This window comes from Siphateles boraxobius, unplaced genomic scaffold, assembly GCF_051911475.1.
Source record: "Siphateles boraxobius isolate OS27281-9 unplaced genomic scaffold, OSU_SipBor_1 65, whole genome shotgun sequence".
Lineage (NCBI taxonomy): Eukaryota > Metazoa > Chordata > Actinopteri > Cypriniformes > Leuciscidae > Siphateles > Siphateles boraxobius.
In genome coordinates this window covers 6,890,001-6,915,225 of record NW_027509192.1, presented here as the reverse complement: position 1 = coordinate 6,915,225, position 25,225 = coordinate 6,890,001, and the positions used below count along the sequence as shown (strand labels likewise).

General features: G+C 43.6%; 1 protein-coding gene across 5 annotated transcripts in view; it reads right to left on the bottom strand.

The window, feature by feature from the left end:
* Positions 1-25,225, bottom strand: part of shank2b (SH3 and multiple ankyrin repeat domains 2b) — a 127,519-nt gene that overhangs the window by 94,308 nt on the left and 7,986 nt on the right. For 4 of the 5 annotated variants that reach the window (XM_077210522.1, XM_077210523.1, XM_077210524.1 and 1 more), the window contains exons 2-5: positions 16,513-16,706; positions 13,618-13,821; positions 6,784-6,855; positions 4,164-4,272 (exon numbers count right to left, since the gene is read on the bottom strand). In XM_077210522.1, the coding sequence (XP_077066637.1) occupies positions 4,164-4,272; positions 6,784-6,855; positions 13,618-13,821; positions 16,513-16,698 (571 nt within the window). In that variant the 5' untranslated portion in view covers positions 16,699-16,706. Of the gene's footprint in view, positions 1-4,163; positions 4,273-6,783; positions 6,856-13,617; positions 13,822-16,512; positions 16,707-25,225 lie in introns of those variants that run through there. The other variant, XM_077210525.1, reaches the window with a different exon arrangement.

Sequence of the window (25,225 nt, the reverse complement as noted above, 5' to 3'; positions counted from 1 at the left end):
GGCCGCCACATAGACCTTAAGCGTGGACGGGGAGAGCCCGTCAGAGAAACGACTCTGGAGGAACTCCAGCACTGAAGCCACAGGGCAGTTAACTGGGTCCACCTGTTCTCTGCACCATAAAGTGAATATATTCCATTTTAATGCATACAGTTTCCTCGTGGAGGGGGCTCTAGAGTTTAGAATGGTCTCGACAACCTCAGTTGAGAGACCGGCATTTAAGAGTTGGTCCCCCTCAGGGGCCAAACCCACAGCTTCCATAGCTCTGGTCGAGGGTGAAATATTGTGCCCTCGGCCTGAGACAGAAGATCCCTCCTGATCGGAATTTGCCACGGAGGGCCTGCTAGAAGAACCATAATGTCTGAAAACCACACTTGGGCCGGCCAGTACGGGGCTACTAGGAGTAAGCTGATCCCGTACCGCCGAACTCTCTCTAGAACCCCTGGGAGCAGAGCGATCGGGGGAAATGCGTACAGACGTTGCCTCGGCCACGTCTGCACCATAGCATCCAGTCCCAGAGGAGCTGGATGCGTGAGGGAGTACCAGAGCGGACAGTGGGTGTTCTCTTGAGAGGCAAACAGGTCCACTTCCGCCAGACCGAACTCCCTCCATATCGATAGTCTCCATTCCCCGGGCCTCAGCCCCTGCCTCGACAGGATGTCTGCTCCCACATTGCTGTCCCCAGGGATATACATGGCTCTGAGTGAAAGAAGTTTTCCCTGGGACCGCAGGAGAACCTGATGCGCCAGTCTGCACAGAGGGCGCGATCTCAGGCCCCCCTGTCGATTATATATGAAACCACCGACGTATTGTCTGTTCGCACTAGAACATGATGGCCTCTGAGGCCCGGAAGGAAATGTCTGAGGGCCAGAAATACTGCCATCATCTCCAGGCAATTGATGTGCCATGAAAGGTGATGGTCCCTCCAAGTACCCCTGGTGTAGCAGCCTTCCATAACCGCACCCCAGCCCGTGAGGGATGCATCCGTGGTCCGAATTCTTCTCTGAAACCGTGCCCCCAACACAGGGCCTAGGGACAGGAACCCTGGTTTCTTCCACATGACCAAAGAACGGAGGCATCTGCATGTTACCTTGATCGTGCGAAAAAGGCTGTCCCTCGGGGAATGTGAATCTTAGGAACTTCCTGTGTTGGGGAAGGATGGAATGTGGAAGTAAGCATCTTTCAGATCTATTGTGACAAACCAGTCCTCGGACCTGATCTGACTCACGATAAGAGGTATAGTCAACATTTTGAACCTGTATCTCCTCAGAGACCGGTTCAATACCCTTAGATCTATTATAGGCCGTAACCCTCCATCCTTTTTGGGAACTATGAAGTACCGACTGTAGAACCCGGCTTCCCTTTCATGTTGAGGCACCTGTTCAATGGCCTCCTTTGCCAAGAGGGACTGAACTTCTTGCTCCATAACCTGACCCTGCTCTGGACTGACCAGTGTGTGAATCACCCCACTGAATCTTGGTGGACGATATTCGAACTGAATTCTGTACCCCTTTTCCACTGTGTGCAGGACCCACTGAGATATATTTCGAAGACCCGTCCAGGCGTCTAGATAATCTACTAGGGGGATAAGCCTCTCGAGACTGACCTCGAATGTTGTGTTTGAGATATCGGTGACCTGAAGCACTTGATTGGCAGGAACTAACCGACATAATCATTTTTCTACAGGCCTCGTGAGAGGGAACGCAGTCGACAGGGCCGCAATGTTTTCGGGCGGACACTGCCATTTGCGTTCGTTGAAAACCGATGTGTCCTGAAGCGCACGTAGCGGCGGGTAGCACACATCGATTTCCTGAGGGCTCCGCGAAGGAGCGAGATGTTGTTGCTCAATCACGGGGGGGACCGCCCTCAGAGGCCTGCGCAACACGTAAGGGCCTCTTTGTTGAAGCCTTCCTAGCCTGGATGACAGTGCTCAGATCTGCCCTTGGTCTGGAAGACTTCGACTGAGAGTGTTGCCCCTGGCTCCAGGCTTTTTTCGGGGGAGCATGAGAAGCAACACTCTCTTTCTGCTGCTGCTGGTGTGAGGAGCTGGCGGTGGCCTCATGGGACTGCCCCCTGGCAGCAGACCCATGAGACTTGGAACGACGGCGGGGGATGAAATGTTTGAGTGCGGCTGACTGCCGTTTTGTCTCCTGAAACCTCTCAAAGACAGTATCGACTGCGTCGCCGAAGAGGCCAGAAGACGAAATCGGGGCATCGAGGAGGAAAGCCCTGTCCTTCTCCCCGATGCCCGTCAGATTCAGCCACAGGTGTCTCTCCGTGGCTACCAGTGCTGCGATAGAGCGGCCAATGGTGCGGGCCGTCTCTTTGGTAGCACGGAGAGACAGGTCGACCGATCGACGCATTTCTCGCATGTCGTCGAACGAGACCTCCCCGCTGTCGTCCACCTCCTTAAGGAGGTCGGCCTGGTACGCCTGCAGAAGCCCCATAGTGTGCAGGCACGCACCAGCCCGACCTGCCGCCATATATGCCTTCCCAACAAGCGCCGAGGTGGTACGGCAGGGCTTGGAGGGAAGCGTCGGAGCCCTCAGGGACGATGCAGCATCGGGAGACATGGGTTGCAAAATTCTCTTCGACCCGAGGCATCGTCCCATAGCCCCTCTCCCTCGACCCCATTACGTTAGAAAATATATGGACATTGGGGCTAGAGAGACGAGAGGAGAAGGGCTTGTCCCACGATCTCGACACCTCGGTGTGGAATTCGGGAAAAAATGGGAGACTCCGACGTGAAGGTTGTGGCCGGGCTTGCAGGAAGCGCTCATCAAGCATGCTTTTTCTCGTCGCTTCCTGCTTATCTAGGGGCCATTCGATTTTTAATTTACCCACAGCCCGGGTCACAACCTCCAGCAACTCCTCAAAGGCAGGTGAATGTGATGATGCAGTCTCACATCCACCTGCCTCGATGTTCAAACTATCTGATCCCTCAGAACCAGATAGCTCGAACATCGGGTCCCTCTCTCGGGCGGAAGAAGCCGCTGGGCGGGCTTCCACCTCGCGAGCGAGACCGTGGGAACTGGCTGATGAATGTTGAGAAAGGGCCGAAGCCGTCTCAACATCCTCAGCCAGATCCCTTTGCGATCCCCATGAATGCAAGCGCCGCGCCGCCTTGACAGACGTAGGACCTTATCCATGGGGTGCTCGTGCCTGGCCTGATTCATCGAACAGACCAAGGCGGGAGCGGAGCGTTCTCATGGGCATTTGTTCACAGTTCGCACAGACAGCGCCCTCGAGCGCTGCCCGTTCATGCTCCGCTCCAAGACAAACAACACAAAGCACGTGAGTGACACCCTCGCTTAAATAGCGTGGACAAGGGGACGCACACTGCCTGATTTGTTTAGTCTTTTCCATCATTATTACCTTACCGAACAAACAACACCAAATAAGACACACAGTTTGACATAGAACGCTTGCTGAAGAACAGAAAGCTGCCATTGTTATGATCCGGTTCCCTTTTATAGCTTCCGCTCACCATCACATGCGAAGTCAGCCGTGACGTCATGACGCAACACCAATAAAGATTGGACTAGTTCCATACAGGCTTCAGACGTGTCACGCTGAAGGCGTTCCCCAATGTGTCGATTCTCGATGCAGCGCGAGTTCCCTCGAAAGGGAACAGTTATTTTAAATTGTAAAAATATAATATAATATACAACAATATAACCGTTTAAAAAAAAAAATTTACTATATTTATGGACAAATAAATGGAGCCTTGGTGAACAATAGAGACTTTAAAAACCATTTAAATATCTCACCAACCCCAAACGAACGATAGATAGATAGATAGATAGATAGATAGATAGATAGATAGATAGATAGATAGATAGATAGATAGATAGATAGATAGATAGATAGATAGATAGATAGATATCAGCCATCATGTCCGTTATCGGACAAAACAAAAAATAATAAATAAATAATAAAATAATAATTATCGCTAACGGCATTGGTGCATTCCTAACAATACATGGCATGCAAAATAAGACATAACCATTGTATTAAATCAGTGAGTAAATATGTTACGTTAGACACAAACTGTGTTGATAAAGAAGAATGTAATCAATCAAAAACAGTAGTTTGAGAACAACTAAATAGGGCCTGAATAGCCTTTTATGGGCAATTTGGGAGGTTGTCTGATATGCATCCCCTACCACCAGTGTCCGGGTCATGATAGTTGGGGTCCAACCCTCTCTCCAACATCTTGGCAACTTTGTCCACCTGATGATGTTGGATGTATTCCATAAATTTTCTCAGGTTGACCTTACAGAAGGTGTGAGAGAGAACGAGAGAGCAGGTGAGGGGAAACAAAAAACATTGAGGAGGAAGTTAAGGAACAGGAACAGGAACAAGTGAGGGAAATGAACAGTTGACGAGAGTGTGAAAGGTCTCTGCTCACTTCCTCTCTCATGTTGAGATCTCTGGGACACACATGCCACGATACAAGGCTGGATAAAAATAGATAGGAGAGCAGCTCCCAGTACAGAGACATCAGAGAGAGAGAGATAGAGAAAGAGAGGGAGAGAGAGAGAGAGAGAGAGAGAGCGAGAGAGAGAGAGAGAGAGAGAGAGAGAGAGAGAGAGAGGAAGCACAGCTGATTTAGCATAGCCAAGAGATATGAGCGAGCTACGGCATGCTACAAACACAGATCAACATGCGTCAACTCACAACCAAACTCGCACACAAAGGCCTCCAAGAAGAGAAAGTAATTGCTATACCCGCACAAAATATTATTTTACATTATTTAACTTGTGGATACCGTTCTACCAACACCAGGTTTCAATAATTCACACTTTGATGCCAGCTAACAACTTTAAACCCATTAGGCTAACTACAAAGTGGAACAACATTCACCCTCTTACGTTGCAAAAAGTGTTTTGTCAGCGTTAGCCTAGTCAACAAAAATAATCTAAAACTGGTTTTATTCATTCAAAAATGTTATTCATTCAAGAATAATTCAACCAGAAAGTGTTTGGTTAAAGGGGTCAAGGACTGAGTGGTTAGCATAGTCAGCATAGCATGTACTATCTAGTGTTTCCACCTTTTTTATGGTGGAAAAGGGCATTCTGCATTGATAATCATACAAAAGTAGCCATACATTCTGATAAAATTGGTGAGCAGCTTTGGAGAATTCAAAGAGATAGGATCTGTAATTGCATAACAGAAATAGCTGCCTGAAAGGCGTTTTAAATGACTGCCTTCAAAGGACTTTACTACAAAATGCTGACTAAAGAATGAGCATCAGGTGTGTTTTTGCTTTTAATGCTTTTATTTAATTTATGAAGGTGTTGTAAACTGAAGGTCATATTGAGGGAGTTTGAGTGACAGGCGATCTGACCAATCATAATCCGTCATCCGCCATTTTTGTCCGAAAAAAAGCAGTCAGGAGAGTTATTTGATTAACGTTGGAGGATTTGAACTTGAAAAACAGAGTGTACTGATGTATTTCCACGGTTAAAACAACAATCCTTCTTTTGGTCTTTCATGTTTATTTGATGCTATAAATTAACTAGAAGGAAGAGATGATCGGTTCACGAGCAGTTTAACTGAGGCTCTACAGCGATCTGTCACGACACATTAAAGAGCCACAAAACGGTATTTATTGTTTAAATTTCTTTAAAAAATGAACAAATTTGAAAGTTGAGACTTTGTTTCATATCAAAAGTGACCTGGTATGTCGTGTCTGTCAGCGCGTTGTCAGTATCCTCTTCTCCGCGTTGTATTTTTCACTGTGTGAGAACATCGTGTGTGGCGTGAGAGAGGCGTGACTTGTCGGACATAGCAACAGTAACTAAAGGGGGCGGGTCTTTGCGCTCGTTCCTTTTGTGTGTCCTCAATCTGGCAACCTGCGAGAACTTCAAGTCTGAGGAGGGCTGGGGAAACAACTACCTCAAATATTTTGAATTTGGACTTCAACCACTCAATATTACATACTGCACCTTTAAGGTAACATCTTCACCTTTTAAATTTTCATAATGAAGTCAGATTTTAACAGAAAACCCCATTAAGCATTTGCAACTGTTGCATTTATAATTCATTGAAGTTGGATGAATATCTGTTCCTCAGAAACAAGGACGTACACAAAGCTCTTCCTATGTCATCCTTTTCAAACCCCGGCGGCTTACGAAGCTATAATATAATAACTTATTAAGGGAGCTTGAAAGCTCAGAGCAATGAGAGGGAGAGTTTTAAATGCTGAGGGAAGCAGTGTGGGGACGAGAGATAAATAGGTTGTAAATAAAGACACTGAGCACAGCACAGCACAGGACACACAGTGCTGGAAGAAGTCAGCAATTAAAACATGGTTCAGAGCTTCAGGGCTGCTTTTGGGGGAGGATCGTGGAATAACCTCCACCGGTGATTGCAAGAACCGCTCATGACCACAGAGCAAAAACTGGCCAAAACACTAAAACGTCAACATCAATGAACATCTCGACCCGACAGTCCAAATGTATGCAAATGCTCCGGACTGCTGCATTATTTAGCAGCAGAATGTAGAATGAATGTTTAATGTTAGATATTCAATTCTAGTGACTGAATATAAAAAGCAAGATTTCAAATGTTTCTTTCCTGTTTTAACAGTCGAATCCCACGACATCCTGTTCTGCTTGCAATTAAGGAAATAGCTTCCATTTGATATGTATGTAAAAGACTAAATTATCATAACGAAAAACAAGTTAATCACCACCTGCATGTCAAAAATAGACAAATATGCATAGTAGGCTAATCTACATATGTCACAGCAAAATATTTATTTAAAAAAATAAGTCTCACCTGTGTGTGGAGTTTTTCGATTTGCTTTTCATTGACGTTTGGCTGCTGGTACACTCTGCTCTTGTAGCGGAACTGCACAATTAAAGCAGAGAAAAATACCGTTTATATGCTGTATTGGTTTAATTTAGAAATGAATACCATCAATATAATAAACATTTTGACAGAAAATACACTTATAATAATCTCCAAATAATATAGCATTAACCAAAAAGTACAATAGAAAACAGATTTTTGTATTACAAATATCATGTACATTAATTAGATAGTTATTTAGAGTTTTATTTTATTTCACGTTTTTTCTAAGAGAGAGCATATAAACAATCTTGATCATGTTTTTAAATAATTTATATAATCTTTAGCTCAAACAAATAATAAAACAGAAATATGTTTCATTATACTCCATTTGCAGATTTTTTTTGGTTGGTTGCTGGCTTGATAGTGATATGATTATATCAGGCCCAGGGGGTTGAGCGAACATACAGGAGAACAACAAAGGTTCCTGTTACACCAGCCTGACATCAGCCTTTTCACAGAGCGAGCTGAGAATGCTCCTGTACAGAAAGCACATCTTAAGGAGGACTCCGGCCTTATAACGCTGCGTTGGTAGCAATTTAGAGCAGTTATCATCAATGTCAAAACCATTTTGTCATTGTGATCTTCCTTGTCATGAATAATATGAATGGATATTTTATACCCACAATAATAAAATATTACTTATATTAATTGTTCTTCATGTTCATTACCACAGAAAACTTTTTTCGAGTTGTTCTTTTAATTGTATTAAAAAAACTTTTTTTTTTTTTAACTTTTTGTAATGGAAGTCAATGTACAGGTAGCAAGTATATAAACTCACAATATAACAAAATATTTTGATTATCATAATGATTGTTCATGTTGATTAGCAAAGAAAACTAATCTGATGCTCTTTTAATTGAAAATTAAAAAAATTTAAATATATATAAATCATCCTTTACATAAATAATACATGGTCATTTATATTCACAATATCTTTTTAATTACTGATTTTAATTATTATGTTATGTCGATTATCACAGAAAGCAATTCGGATGTTCCTTTAATACAAATAATAAAATAATAAAACTATAAAAGATTATCCTCCTTGACATAAATATTAAATATACAAGGTCAATTATAAATTATATATCAATTATTTTGATTACTTATATTAATTACTGATCATGTTTATTACAACAGAAAACGTCTCAGGTTACATATGTAACCCTGGTTCCCTGAGAGAGAAAGAGACGCTGCGTTGAGACGCGGTGGGAACGCTTTGCGTGATTGCGTCGTGAAGCATGTGTATAATCAGTCCAATAGAAGAGCGAGACGTCATAGGCAGGTGACGTCATAGACCAGGAAGCTATAAAGCACACCTGAAAATAGACCGCGACAGCTTCTGATAAGCCTGAAGCAAGTCGATCAGGGCATGCAAGAAGTATGGCAGGAGAACCCAGCGTCTCGTTCCCTCTCAGGGAACCAGGGTTACATATGTAACCTGAGACGTTCCCTTTCAAGGGAACTCGAGCTGCGTTGAGACGCGGTGGGAACCCCATACCCACTACGCCATAAAGACAAATGCCCATTCTGTGTGAAGTCCTTGTGCACACTAAGAGGCAAGCAACCTAGCCCCAGGAGTGGAGCGGTCTAGGTCATAAAATCTGACAAATGTATGTGGTGAGGACCAGCCTGCCGCATTACAAATATCGTGAAGGGAAACACCCGAAATTAAAGCCTAGAGGCAGCCATACTCCTTGTAGAATGGGCCTGAACAGCCATAGGTGAAGGCTGTCCGGCCGCTTCATAAGCAAGTGAGATAGCCTCAACTACCCACTTGCTCATTATCTGTTTAGATGCAGGGCAACCTATCTTAGGTTAGCCGAAGCAGACAAATAATTGTTCTGATATACGCCACTGAGCAGCTCTGTGGACATACGCATCCAAAAGCCCGGACAGGGCATAACAGATTAAGTTTTTCCTGATCTGGGGTATTAAAGGTGGAGGACAGAAGGACTTGAGCACAAATGACCCGCACATTTAGTAGGGACCTAGAAATACAACCCGACCTGGGGTGAAGAAATACTACCACCAAACCAGGTGCAAATCCAAGTACGTGCAGCCCTCAGCCTCATGTACCACGGAGAAGACGAAATTAAGGATCTCTCCTCAGAGATAACCCAGCAAAGAAACATTCATTACAGAAATCAAGTACTGTACCAACAGGGCAGAAACAAGATTCAGAAGGTGTTCTCTGCACCAGGCAGAGAACAGCATATTTAGTCTTCTTGTGGAGGGAGCTCTAGACTGGACTATGGTCTCCACGACCTCGGTCGAGAGACCTGAATCTATGAGCTGGGCCCCCTCAGAGGCAGAGCCCACAGTATCCATAACTCCAGAGCTCCCAGGAGCAAAGATATCGGGAAAGCGTACAGGTGTAGCGGCAACCACACCTAATACATCACATCCAGTCCAAGCAGAGTTGGATGCGTGAGGGAGAACGACAAAGGGCAATGCATTGTACAAACGATGCGAAAGGTCGACTTGAGTTTGACCGAAGTTCTCCCTAAGAAGCTCCACCACCTCGGGGTGAAGTCTCCATTCCCCGGTCCACAGCCCCTGCCTCAACAGGATATCTGCTCTGGAATACGAGACCATCAGTGTGTTGTCCGGACCCTTCGCCGAGCGACCACTCATGATTGCCCCCGACTTGTGAGGGAAGCATTCGTCGATAGCATTATGCGTCGACAAGAAGCCCCCAACACTGGGCCTGGGCGAGGAACCAAGGTTCTTCCACATGACCGAGGCACGTAAGCATAGCTGCGTGACCTTGATCATGCGAAAACGGATTTCCCCTCGGAGAAAACCCCTTGGTCCTGAGCCACCACTGCAGGGGTCTCATATACAGAAGACCAAAAGTAACTACGTTGGACGCAACTACCAAGAGCCCCAACAGTCTTAGGGACTGTTTTGCCATGAGTGACTGACCTAGTTTTACATTCTTTACGGCTGTGAGAATCGCAGAAATACGTGCAGGAGACAGACGTGCTTGCATTGTTGTCGAATCCCATATTACACCTAGAAAAGTGGTCCTCTGAGCTGGGGGGAGTACACTCTTTTTGGTGTTGACCCGCAACCCCAACCTCCTTATGTGGGACAGAACGACATCTCGATGTTGAACTGCCAAAGCTCGGAGTGAGCTAAAATCAACCAATCGTCGATAAAATTTAATACGCGAATGCCCTGGAGTCTCAGAGGAGCCAGAGCTGCATCCACGCATATTGTAAAGGTGCAGGGTGATAACCTAGGACGAATGGAGGAACCCGATACTTGTATGCTTCACCCCTGAAAGCAAACCTCAGGAACCTCCTATGATGAGGATGGATAGATAAGCGTCCTTTAAGTCTATTGTGAAAAACCAGTCCTCGGACTGAGTCTGTGACACAATCATATTTAGCGTAAGCATGATTTGAACCTAAGATTCTGAAACCTGATGTTTAATTGACGCAGGTCTAGGGTAGGACGCAACCCCTCATCCTCTTTCGGAAACAATGAAGTAATGGCTGTAAAACCCTGACTGTCTGCCGGGAGGAGGAACCCCTTCTACACCTCCATTTGCAGAAGTGTCAGTACTTCCTGCTCCATAACCAAAGCCTGCTCGGGGGCCACCACAGTGGGGAGGACCCCTAGATCTGGGCGGACAAGAACCGAATTCTGAACCCTTTCCTGTAGTGTGCAGGACCCACTGAGAAAAATGTGGCAGTAGTTTCCACGCTGCTAGAAATTTTACTAGGGGAACCAGTCTCTTAAGACTGGCCTCTGGATTTGGTTGAACAGTCACTACGGTGGCCTGAAGCGGCGAACCGGCAGGTAACAACCGAACTGACCGTTCTACGACCCTCCTCGGAGGATAGTATGGGGACGCTGACACCTTGGTGCCCTGAACAGCGAACCGGCAGGGAACAACCGAACTGGCAGCGCTGCGACCCTCCTTAGAGAGGGCGCCGAGGAGAAACGATTTCTCAAAACAGTCCCTGTCCCGGAGGAGCCCTCAGAAGCCTGATAGCCTCGTTTTTTTGTGACAGGACTTCCTGTCTAAGCTTTATTAGAGATGACGACAGTCCTCAGATCTTGCCTACCTCTAAGTAGCTTAGTTCCTACGACCCTCCTCGGAGGATCGTTGGAAAAAGCAGGCACCTCGGCACCCTGAAGCGGCGAACCGGCAGGGAAACCGAACTGACTGCTCTACGACCCCCCTTGGATGATCGTTTGGGGACACTGACACCTTGGTGCCCTAAACGGCGAACCGGTAGGAAAACCGAACTGGCAGTGCTCTGACCCTCCTCAGAGAGTTGCACCCCAGAGGGCGTCGAGTAGAAACGATTTCTCAAAACCATCCCTACCCCGGAAGGGACCACCCTTAGAAGCCTGATAGCCTCGGCGTCAGGGCTTCCTCTTTGTCCAAGCTTCTTTAGAGATAAACAGTCCTCAGATCTTGCATATCTCTAACTGGCTAGACTGCTACCACCACCCAGGTCCTCCTCGATTGTGGAGTAGCCCAAATGGCGATGCTCGTTTTGCACTCTGTGCTGCGAGGAGCTTAGTAGACCGAGACTGCTCCCGCCCAGCAGTCTCAGGAACATTAGATTGGTGAGGAAGAAACCTCTGGAACGCCGCTAAATGGTTTATTTCTTAGTTTTTTGAAAGCGGAGCGTTCAGAAGAACAGACATAATTTTATCTTATTTTTCTTTATTTTTAAAACAGAAAAACGTATATATATATATACCACCAGCCAGCAGCAAAACAACCGAACTGGCCGTGCTGCGACCCTCCTCCGAGGGTCGCCCCCCAGAGGACGCAGAGGAGAAACGATTTCTCGAAACCATCCCTCCCCAGTATATTTTATCTGTTTTTGCACGACGCAATTCTCGAATAGTGTCAGTGCTGACAACCTCACAATCATCCATGTCCTTATAATTTACCCACCAGTGCTGCCTAATAAAAATGTATTTATTTAAGATGGCTGGTGGGTAACGTCGGGGTTAAAAATGATGACGCCGACTCAGGGGAGAGAAAGCTCGCAAGCGTCTCTTTAACCCGAGGCACTGTCATACCAAGATACTTAATGCCCATAACATTACTATAGTTAGACGTTTGGGCATTAAACACATAAAATATAAACCGGCTTATTCCACGATCTCGACACCTCAGTGTGGAGATAGGGAAAAAACGGCAGTCCCCGACAAGGAGGCTGAGATACAGAGTTTTTCTGTTTTTAGATATGTTTCATCTAATAAACTCTTTTTATTTTCACTCTCATAATGTTCAGCTGGCCAGTAAATATTTAAATAGCAACAGCACTAGATAAACCTCCTTTTAAAGCTCCTCTTTATTCAACAGAGTTATGAGCTGACTTATTTATTCATTTATTGAAAACTCAAACATCTGCCTTTTTCTTAATATCTTTTATTTGTTTTGTTCTCTTTTTTTAAACAAAACACTAACGATACCAATTCCTCGGAACTGGAAATCGCCAGCACTGGAACTGGCAGGTGAAAGCTGAGATAGGGCGGGGCCCGTCCCAACCCCCACTGTCAGATCGGTTTGCGAACCCCAAAATGCTAGTCGCCACCTTGCCTCGGCAACAGGGGACCCGCGCGGGGAGCGCGAACCGACCCATCCTCCTCGAAGAACGCTCGGCGGGAGCGGAGCGTCCTCACGGACAGCTTCTCGCAATGCTCACAGTCAGCCCCCTCGAGAACTGACTGTGGAATGCTCCACTCTCAAATAGTAACAAAAAGCTGATTTGTGTGTCCCCACCCGTGATATAACGTGGGCAGAGAACAACACAAAGCTGTTTGCTCTCATTCACCATAATATATATATATATATATATATATATATTGCAACTTGACAGACAACAATAAATATGACAAGGACAGAATACACAGATCGCTTGCTGAAGGCACAGAAGCTGTCCCGGTCTGTTTTCCGGTGTGCTTTATAGCTTCCTGGTCTATGACGTCACCCGCCTATGACGTCTCGCTCTTCTATTGGACTGATTATACACGTGCTTCACGACGCAATCACGCAGAGCGTTCCCACCGCGTCTCAACGCAGCTCGAGTTCCCTTGAAAGGGAACCCTTTTGATTTGTTCCTTAATTAGAAAAAAAGGGTAACACTTCACAGTAAGGTCTTTTGTTAACATTATTTATTGTATTAACTAACATGAACTAAAAGTGAGCAATATATTTTTACAACATTTATTAATCTTTGTTAATGTTAGTTTATAAAAATACAGATGTTCATTGTTTGTTCATGTTAGTTCACAGTGCATTAACTAATATTAACAAATACAACTTTTGATTTTAAAAATGTATTAGTAAATGTTGAGATTAAAATGAACTAAGATTTATAAATGCTGTAGAAATGAAACCTTATTGTAAAGTGTTTCCAAATAAATAAAACAATAATAGCTGCGTTTACAAAGCGCACTTTCAATGAAAGTCTATAGGGCAAGTATACTGGAGTTTTTAAAAGACAAAATGTTGAGCTCATATTTTGGAAAACCACTTAAATGGATTGTTTTGTACAAAGATGTGTGCTATTTGAGCTTTAAAGTTGCCTAAATCTTCCTTTTAGGGACAGGACTATTGTTCAAGGCAGATTAACTTCTAGTTAAGCATCTACAAGCATAATTCCTGTGGATGTTTGTGGAAGCACTTTGCAGATAGTGATGTCCCATGTCCCTTTCTGGCATCCTTGCATGTATTGTGCCACAGTTACATCATGGATCGAGCTTAAGTTGACGTGTTACCTCAAGGGTCGGAACGCCTTTAGTGGAGGGTAGCGGATAGTCTCTGAGGGGTCGTTCTTCCTCCAGGAAACCACTTTCCCTCCCGTCCACGGCGGGCTGAAAGAGCCCGTAGTTGAGCACATCCCTCAGACTCTGTGTGAGTGTACACAGGATCTGCTGCTTAGCAACCCATACTGTGGCATCAGGACTGAACCTCATGGATTTCTGGCAAAGCCAAAGAGAGAGAGAGAGATGCTCTATCAGCCTATAGCAGGTGTACAGATTAACAAGGGGAAAACATTTCTGTGCTGACTGAAAAAAACAACAGAAGCAAACACAAACTGTGCTTTTTGACATTATTTGGTATTGGTTGACTGACAGAATGACATTTTATAAATAAAAATAAGTAGTAGTATAACACAAAATGCATTTTGTATGTCCATAAGATCGTAATTTCATTTTTCATGAACATTTTCAATCCTCTCTTCAACCTTAACTATTTCCCCGCCAGTGTCTTTTAAAAACGTTTTTGATCATTTTCACAAACATTTCATGAACATGCAATATATCAAAAGAAAGAACAGTTTTAAACAAAAAACGTTTTATTCTAGCTTCATGCATTCCTTGAATGTGGGTAAGTTTCATAAAAAAAAGCATAATTTTAAGCAAAAAGTGGAGAAAAACATAACACAGATGGGAGTAGATTAAGTTCATCAACACCCCTAATGCTTTCACAGTCCTATAACTCGTCCTTAGTCGACATTTCATTCAGTAACATTAGGCAGTTTTGATTTACATGCTGTTTAATGTTGGTGATCGCATTATTTTACGCATGCATATGCTTACATAATATTAAATCGCTTGTTATTTCTGCTTCTCCCTCGCCTGTATTTTGATCAGAAGATTCAGTACTCTTTCAGAAGATGCGTAATAGCGCCCCCTACCGTATAACAGTGAAAACACGGAAAGCTGGAACTTTTAGTCAATGGCGGGAAAGCATAAATAATTAAATGGTAATAACTGTAAACGTGCAGTCACATTAGCAAACCTTTGGCAGAAAAATTGTGTGCAAAAAAAATCCCATTTGTCTATTGTCTGTAGTGTTGCGGTGTATGAAAATGCTCACAAAGAAGTCACTTTCAAACCAAACCGCTTTCTGTTGGTAAACGCAGCAAATTTTTAACCCATTGCGAAATCAGTGTGGAAAATCTTTCCAGAGCAATCGATTCCTTTAGAATGCAAAGATTCCTATACGCTGATTTCACGCAGCCGCCATTTTGAAATCGAAAGTGAGGCTCTGGTGGGAAGAACCCCGGAAGTAAAGATAAACAACAATGCCTTGGACTACCAACCTGAAGCTGCTGCCGCGATTTACACTATTGGATGTTAATATCCAATATAGGATGTGTATATAGTTCATTCCTGCTTCTTTTTTTACTTTCTGAATTGTATATAAAAAAAAAATTATTTATAAATTAATTTCACTGTATATAGTCTAAAGTATGAAAGACATGTATGTACAGTTTTAGAATAACTAATTTCTACATTAAACACAACAATACACCATCGCATTCGCAATCTCCTGTGATTAAAGGCGACACTTCTGGTTTTCTTCCCACCAGAGCCTCGCTTTCGATTTCAAAATAACGGCTGCGTGAAATAAGCGTATAGAATCAATTAGATTTGCCCATCCTCGAAAAATTCGCTAAACAATCATAAATGTGACAGCACCTTAACTGTACCTTTAAAGGCACATACAATCAGATTTAGTATTGTGTCCATGTATGTTTTGAGACCATTTGTTGTGCTAATGAACTCCTAAATATTGACAAAATTCAGATATATGCATTTGAATATAGTATTTTCATTAAGGTAAAACAAACCATAAAAATTGAGGACTCACATTGCAAAGATTCGTTGTCTAATCAAATGCTCTCTATAATGTCCTTCAAACTAATGAAAACTATTAGCACCAAAAAGTGACGTTATGTCCTACCTGAACTTCTGGTTTCTTGGGATACTTTGAAAGAATACTCATCAGAAAAATAGCTTTTTTCCCTTTTTTGTGTTAAGAAATAATAAACTCTATCCTACTTCTTATCCAGTTACTGTGAATGAGATGCTATTGTTGACATGTAAATGCAGAATATGGATACCAGGATAATTGTAACGCTCAATAAATATGACACTGGAAACAACACAATATGCTAACCATAACCTTATCACCAATGTGCAAGCAAAATTCAATCCTCTGCAGTAATGACAGGCATAGATATTTTAAAGAACCTGTTTGGAGCATGAGCAGTAAAAATGGTTTCTATTAGTGATTTTCATTAACAATAAATCAAATTCTACAACATTTTTAGCCTGGTTTGGTTGCAATATTACCATAAATTGGGCTGTAATGCAGGAAGTATGGCAACCCACTATACATTTGTCATAAATTTTAATATTTGAGTAGATTTTAAACTATTGTAGTGACATTGTTATGGATTTTTTTTAAAGTGTTTTGGGACTCAAAGTTCACTTAAAAGTTAATATTTTAAACTATATTTTCCATATTAAACTATTTGTTGTGCTTACTTGTGTGTAAAATTTTAAATATATAAAACTATTACTTTCACATTTGGAAAAGGCCCGTCTCTACATGATATTGCCTTTCTAAACTTTCTTCATTTAATGCATGACAATATAATTTTCTATTTTACGAGTGTAAAATAGGTCAAAAACTTGTTGCCTCTCCCAGTTGCATCCGTTTCCATTTTTTTAGTCCACTAAATCCCAAACTGCTCTAAAGAGTAGGCTGAAACTGTAAGAAGGAAGTAATTTACTGTAATAATATAATTTCGAAAGGTCCACATGGCCCAACAGCCTGAGGGGAAACATGAGTGTTTGTACATGTGTGTGTGAACGCACAGACTGCTGCAGGTCAGGGATGACCACACAGATGAGTGTTGTGTCTCGCAGGCTGTTGTCCAGTCGGCAACTGGTAGGTCGATCCAGCCTGGGAGGCTCATCTCGGGAACTGTCTGATTCCGAACTGACCGAGTCCGAGAAACTCTGAGCCATTTCCTCCTCGCTGGACATGGGGCTCCGCGGCATGATCAACACTGTGGAGAGAGAGAGCAAATTTTACAATAAATTCAATAGCGTGCACAATGCATACATTTTTTTGCATTTTAAATAAGGTTTTTAAAAAAACCTAAGTAAACTAACTAAATTAAATGTAATTACACAAAAATATTAACCAATGAATAAATAAATACCCAAAATGCTGGAAATTTAAAATCATTTGCTTATAAGTATTTCATAGCAATATTATATTTAAAAATGATCTTGTAAAGATTGCATGCAGATAAAATCAACAATGATCTGTAATGCAAAGATTAGCATGCACTTAAACTGCTGCATACGAATATAATTCTAATTCCCAAAATACAGCAAAAAATAACCTATTTGTCTTAATAAAAAGGCAGTGAAAACATTTTTTTTTAAATTACTGGAAAATAAAATATTGGATAATAACTGGAATTTAAAATAAATAAAATAAAATAAACATTTGATGGATCAGCCTATTGTCCAGTCAAGGCGAAGTCATTTCAGGGGGAAGTAAGCTATTATAACTTATTGACAAAAGATTGCCAAGACAATCTTCGTTTTTATTTTGAATTAAAATAATGAGCACCAGTAAATCACAATAAGAACAAAGACCAGGAACATATTAATAAAGTAAAGAGGGGAAATTTTTGATATCCTGTTGACTTGAGTGCTTATTATTCCCATACATAATAATTGTTATATTGCTATCTGTTCATTTAGCTCCACTTGTTTATCTCTCTGTGGCCTTTTGTGAATTCACTAGGTTCACCAAATGTTGCTGAACAGTCCCTATCTGCCAAGACTGAGCGTGTTTATATTTCATCTGTGGATGACTTTAGGAGCACAGCAAGTTCACTGAAATGTCAGACTGTATATCACGTCATTTTAATATTTCTTTTCTACATCTTTTGGGTCTCCACTACCTTGCAGCGATAATTGAACTGACACTCGCATGAAAATGAAAATGGCCTTGTTTATCACAAACTTTTGATAAATTAACAAATCAGCCATGGTCCATTTAAAATGTACAGTAGCCTAATGCTAAATCTTAATTTTATTATTTCATTATATAAGTCGATCAAAGCAGCATTATAACATAATGTAGCATACAAAGATTACATACAGATACAATCAACATTCATTTATTATGTAAAGATTAGCACACTTTAGGGTGAAGCAAATGAATTCACATAGTGTAAGTATTCATGTGAGAATTCATGAGTGTCTGAGTAAGAGACACAGTGATACTATACTTAGGTACATTTTTCATTTACTTCATTAGAGAATTTTTATTTTGGGAAACTTTTACTTTTACTTCTCCACATTCCAAAGCATAATATCGTACTTTTTACTCTGCAAAAAATAAATAAATACATATTTAATGAGGTCTTGCATCCTAAAACGTTGTTTATTTGTAGCTACATTTTAAATCTCACATCATGGGGCTCACAGACATATGGACCCTTATAGTATATTTTATTGGCTGTAATTCATTACATCGGATTAAAGGTTTTCAAAAAGGGACAGATGCAGCTGTTTTCTGTGTCTTGGGTTAGCACACGCCATATTTCACACGCGTTTGAAATCACAACAAGACTTTTGAATGGCAAACTAAATGTCTGGGTGTTTCAGGGGGGACGGCAAGCAATACCAGACGGTGACAGAGACGCAGAAAGAGAGAGAGAGGCTCAGACAGTAACTAAAGCAAAGAGGTCAGGTGAAATATCTGACTAGCGGCACTCCGCTAAAGCCTAAATCATCACGGCATGTGCAAACGAGACGATCCGAGACAGCTGAAGATTAATTAGAAGCGCTCATCACATTCCCTGTGCATTTTACCCTGTGAAAGGTTTGAGAATAATAAAACTGACCTTTCCGTGCTAGCACATCTTGATAACGCTAATCTACCGTGTGTAGGTGGTCAAATAACTGCTATTGAATAAAACAACGCTATGCGACGATTAAAGGGGCTTCGGTGTAACGTTAATAATATGCTTTTATTAAATGTTGTTACACAACCTAGAAACTAACAATCCGCTCATGTAGTGTATGGAAGTAATGTTCAAACATTATACTTTGAGTGTGACCATGCTTGTTAGCGAAACCGAGCCCACGGTTTCATACGCTATAAATGCGCTGGTGAAAATCAGGCGTTCTTGTGTCTCTCTCCCCAGTGGCTCAGTCAAAAGTCCCTGTCATTCATCAGGGCTGTCAGTGTTGCTTTTCTCGCTCGACCTTTACAATCGCCCGCCACCAAGACGGGATTCAAGAGGCAGGAAGCATTTGTCGACTATCGCTTGAATGGGACCACCAATTAAAACCTTACAGTGTGCAGAGGAAATTGCGCCCACATGCAATTTAGTGCTAAGAAGCTGCCAGCAGATTTAGCACAACTTCAGTGTTGGCAGATAAACACAGACACCACTGAAGTCCTTTCACAGTCGTGTTATTGTGCGCTGGATTATATATTGGTTTCCTGTGAAGTGAATATTATCCAGTTGTGGGCATTTAAATAAATTACACAGTACATGCTTTCATCTTGCTGAATTAATCAGATATTATTTGCTAGTAAGAAGTTCAAAGCAACACTAAGCCTAACATAACCTTGCAGAGGTTACATGAAGATACAATCAGCAATATATATATTGAATTAATATCATCTTAATTCCCAAAATTAATGCAAAAAACACCTTGACTGGCCTTTTTTTTTGTAAAATGACAGCGATAAAACAAAACAAAAAACACTGGAAAATAGCCTAATTGTAAAAAACATAATATGAATATGATAAGTGATAAAATTATTTCAAATAAAATATGAAAGTGAAAAAAAACCTGCAGAGGTTACATGCAGATACATGCAGAACTCAAATATAGATACAATTTATAATGTAAAGATGAGCACTTTAAGCTGATGCATATGAATTATTAAATCCCAAAATCCACTTCAAAACACTGCAAAACGCCTCGGTTACGTATGTAACCCTAGTTCCCTGATAGAGAACGAGACGCTGCGTCAAACGCTGTGGGAACGCCCCTGCGTTGTGCGTCATGAAGCACGTATGGAATCGGCCCAATGGAAAGATGGAACGTCATAGGCGGGTGACGTCATCGACCAGGGAACTATAAAGCACCCCATAAACACAAGCGCAACAGCTTCTGATAGGCCTGAAGGAAGCGTTAGCGGGAATGCCGGGAGTATGGTGGAATGACGCAGCGTCTCGTTCCCTATCAGGGAACTACGGTTACATACGTAACCGAGACGTTCCCTTTCAATGGAACTCGAGCTGCGTCAAACGCTGTGGGAACGCTAATACCCATGTCGCCATAGGACCAAGTGACTGCCATGTGAGAACTAGCGCACAGAAGACGAGAGCACCTGTGCCCCAGGGGTAGAACTTAAGTCTAGGTCGTAGAACTTAATGAAAGTATGCGGTGAAGACCATCCAGCCGCATCACAAACGTCACTGAGGGAAACTCCTGACAGTAAGGCTTTAGAAGCCGCCATACTCCTGGTAGAGTGGGCTCGTACAGCCAAAGGTGAAGGCTGACCAGCCGACTCATAGGCAAGTGAGATAGCCTTGACCACCCACTTGCTCATTCTCTGTTTAGACGCGGGACACCCCTTCTTGGGTGGCCCCAAGCACACAAACAGTTGTTCTGACTTCCTCCACAGGGCAGTTCTGTGGACTTAAGCGTCTAACGCCCAAACAGGGCAGAGTAAATTAAGTTTCTCCTGGTCAGACGACAGAAATGGAGGAGGACAAAAGGCCTGCAGAACTGTAGGTCTAACAACATTAGTAGGGACCTTGGGAACGTAACCTGGTCTAGGATGCAGAAAAGCCTTAACCATGCCAGGCGAAAATTCCAGGCACGAGGGTGAAACCGACAGAGCCTGCAAATCTCCGATTCTCTTTAGTGAGGAGATAGCAAGACGAAAGATAGTCTTAAACGTGAGAAACTTCTCAGGAACTTCTTCGATAGGTTCAAGAGGAGCTAGGGAAAGACCTTCTAATACAATGGCCAGATCCCAGGCCGGCACCCTCGTACGAACTGCTGGCCTCAGCCTCAGTGTGCCACAAAGGAAACGAGTTATAAGCGGGTGTCTCCCAAGAGAAACTCCACTGAAAGGGACGTGGTAAGCAGCCAGTGCCGCCACATACACCTTTAGTGTGGAGGGGGATAGCCCTGTGGAGAAGCGCTCCTGCAGGAATTCCAGCACTGCACCCACTTGGCAGTTAACTGGGTCCTGCAGGTGCTCTCCACACCAAGAAGTGAAGAGTTTCCACTTCTAGGCATAAAGCTTCCTCGTGGATGGAGCTCTGGAGTGAAGAATGGTCTCAACAACCTCGGTTGAGAGACCAGAGTTCATGAGCTGGGCCCCCTCAGAGGCCAAGCCCACAATACTGGGCGGGGGTGAAATATCATGCTGCCCGCCTGAGAGAGTAGATCCCTCCTGACCGGGAGCTCCAAGGGAGAGCCGTCCAGGAGAGAAATCAGGTCCGCAAACCATACTCGGGCCGGCCAGAACGGGGCTACTAATAGTAGGCTGACCCCGTCCCGGCGAACCCTCTCCAGAACTCCAGGTAGCAGAGTAATCGGGGGAAAGGCGAACAGACGTGACCTCGGCCACGGCTGCACCATAGCGTCCAACCCCAGAGGGGCTGGATGGCTGATGGAAAACCACAGATGACAATGCGTGGTCTCCTTGGAAGCGAATAGGTCCACCTCGGCGCGACCAAAACTCAACCAAAGGAGCTCCACCACCTCGGGATGGAGTCTCCAATCCCCCGGCCTCGGCCCCTGTCTCGACAGGGAGTCTGCTATCACATTCAAATACCCAGGAAGATACATTGCTCTCAGAAATAGTAACCTCCCTTGGGACCACAGGAGGATCTGACGGGCCAACTTGTAAAGGCCCCCCTGATGATTTATATAAGAGACCACCGACGTGTTGTCTGTCTGAACTAACACATGATGACCTCTCAGGTCTGCTAGGAAGTGTTTCAGAGCCTGGAACACCGCCAACATCTCTAGACAATTTATAAGCCGTGATAGATGATGGTCCTGCGACAGCCCTTGGGCTGGACGACCAGATAAAGCTAGGCCAAACGGAAGAACCCTGTGCTGGTACACCTCGGCCCCGAAGGCGAACCTCAGGAACTTCCTGTGTTGTGGAAGGATGGAATGTGGAAGTACGCGTCCCTTAGATCTATCGTGACAGACCAGTCCTCGGATCTGATTTGTGACACGATCTGCTTGATAGTGAGCATCTTGAATTTTGGCTTCCCTACCGAGCGATTCAATAGGCGCAGGTCTAAAATTGGACGCAACCCCCCATCCTATTTTGGAACGATGAAATATCGGCTGTAATAGCCTGACTCCACACTGGGAGGAGGAACCCGTTCTATAGCCTCCTTTTGAAGGAGTGCTTTCACCTCTTGTTCCATAACCAGAGCCTGCTCGGGGCCCACCACTGTAGGCAGAACCCCTCTGAATCTTGGTGGACGACACCTGAATTGGAAAGCATAATCCCTTTCTATTGTCTGCAGGACCCAATGAGATATTTTTGGAAGGCTTTTCCACTCTGCCAGAAATTCTACTAAGGGTACCAGTCTCTCGAGACTGGCCTCTGGTGTAACTTGAGGAGCAAACGCAGCGCCCTGTAACGGCACACCGGCAGGGAACAACTGGTCTAACCGCTCTGAAACCCTCCTCAGAGGGAGCGAGCATCCCTCGGGAAATCGCTCGATGGGACCGTCTGCGCCCCGGCATGAAGGTGGGGTTGGCAGAACGAGCCCCTGAGGGCACCGAGGAAGAATGGGCACCGTAGAAAGAGGTGGACACCTTTCCGCCTCGGTGGGGACCACCCTCAGTGTCCTATGCGCCATGGCGCCAGGACTTCTTCTTAGCTGAAGCCTTCTTAGCTAATATAGCTGTCCTCAGATCAGTTCTATTACTGGGAGATTTCGGCTGAGAGTGCCGCGGCTGAGCCCACTGTCCAACAGGGGGAGCACGAGACGCGACACTCTGCTTCAGCGCCCTATATGATGACCTCGCAGACGGCCGGGGCTGCTCCCGCCCAGCAGCCCCAGGGACATGAATTTTTAAAGGGAGAAATTTCTTAAAAGCTGTTGTTTGCTTTTCCTTCTCCTGGAATTTATCGATGACAGAATTTACAGCATCGCCAAATAAACCCAGGGGGGGGGGGGGAGAGGAGTGTCTAAAAGGAAAGCTTTTTCTTTTTCTTTTATATTTGTCTGATTTAACAACAGATGTCTTTCTGCGGCCACCAGAGCTGCCATAGATCGACCCACTAGCTTGGCCGACTCTCTGGTTGCGCGCAGGGATAAATCAGCAGCCTGACGCAGTTCGCGAACCACGTCAGCACTGACCTCCTCACTCTCACTCACGTCCCTCAGCAGGTCAGCCTGGGGTACCTGCATAATAGACATAGTATGCAGACATGACGCAGCCTGACCCGCCGCCGAATACGCTTTACCCACAAATACTGAAATATTTCTAAGAGGCTTCGTTGCATAGCCGAATAACCATATGATTTTGCCCCCACAATATTAGAATATGTTGAAGTCTGGGGACTAAACACTCTATATGACACCGTTTTTTTTCCACGATTTCGACACCTCAGTGTGGAGATCGGGAAAAAACGGCAAGCACCGGCGTGGAGGTTGCACTCGTGACGGCAAAAATCTCTCATCTAATTTTGATTTAGAAACAGACTCCTGTCCAGTCACTGGACATACAATGCTGAGTTTTTCTACAGCTCTTGTTAATACCTCCACTAGCTCATCACTTTCGGGAGTGTAAGGTGGCGAATCCTCCACATCTCCCTCATTTATAACTGGTGCCTCAGCCCGAGCGGAAGAAACCGCAGCGAGTGCTTCCGAACACGGGACTGAGGCACTGGATCTCACAGGTGAAGGGAGAGATAAGGCAGAGCCCGTCTCTAACCCCGCTGAGAGATCCATATGCGATCCCCACGATACGCGTCGTCGCCTTGGCAAGAGCGGGACCCGAACTGCGGGGAGCGCGCACCGAACCGCTCTCCTCGAAGAGCGCCCGGCGGGAGCGGAGCGTCCTTAATGGCAGACGCTCGCAATGCTCACAATCAGCTCCCTCGAGAGCTGACTGGGCATGCTGCACTCCCAAACAAGCAACACAAAGAACGTGTGTATCCCCACTCGTAAAATAACGTGAGCAGGGAGGGACACACTTCCTAAACTGCTGTTCGTTCGCCATATCTCTCTTAATATATATATTTATATATATATATATATATATATATATATATATAAATTGTTTGTGTGGTGCAGAGTATGTAAGGACAGACAATATTCACACAGGGACAGATTCACATATAGCGCGACTGAAGGCACAAAAAGCTGTTGCGCTTGTGTTTATGGGGTGCTTTATAGTTTCCTGGTCGATGACGTCACCCGCCTATGACGTTCCATCTCTCCATTGGGCTGATTCCATACGTGCTTCATGACGCACATCGCAGGGGCGTTCCCACAGCGTTTGACGCAGCTCGAGTTCCCTTGAAAGGGAAATCACCTTGAGTGGCCTAATGATTTTATAAAAAGGCAGCGATAAAAAAACAATAAAAAATAAAATAACTGGAGTATAAATTTGAAAATAATCTATGATTATGATCATAATATGAAATTACATAAAATAGAATATTAACTAATATGCTGGGAAAATAAAACGTAGCAACTTGGTACATTAAGAATTGGCTATGTGGTCACGGGTGTGCGTTTATTGTCAGTTTATGATGGCTTCGTATGCAGCTTGTGCAATCATAATTCATACATTATACATTAGATTTCATATTTTGGACATGATATATATACCCAGATGCATTAGAATTATACATTAGATTACAAAATCATACATTTAATTTCCAGAATTCATTATTAGTTCAGAGTCACTTGTGTTTTCTGACTATTTTGGGTATTTATTTATTATACTTGATTATACAAGATGCTAATATATGGCAGCACTTCTCAGGAAGCAGAAAAAACAAGCACATACTGACCTAGAAGCATAATTTACTGTATTTAATAAGTTAAAGTTTATTTTCCCTGTTAACTTAAAAAAACACACCGATGCTTTTTCATTATGACAATTATTTACTAAAAGGCCTGCCAAAATATTCACTATGAATGTCTGCCACTGTTGCCACAACGACTACTAAACACATTTGCATTGTTATAGTTAATGGAAGTGATGCATTAAGCATTTTTTTAAAATGGCTGGTTTAGTCTAAACTGTCATAATGTGTTAGGAGGCTTAAAACATAACTTAATATCCTACGCTCATCAAGGAGCATAAGAAGGATTCTGGAGGGAATTAAGCTCACCCTAATATCCTGAAAAACAACAGAAGTAATATTTTTCTTCCTTAGATTTGTTGAGGAACATCTCATATGAAGGTTGGTTCACTTCTGCGTAGTCACTGTATCATTTTACACAGGGTTGCTCAATTCCAAAAGCCTGCCTGAGGGCATTCA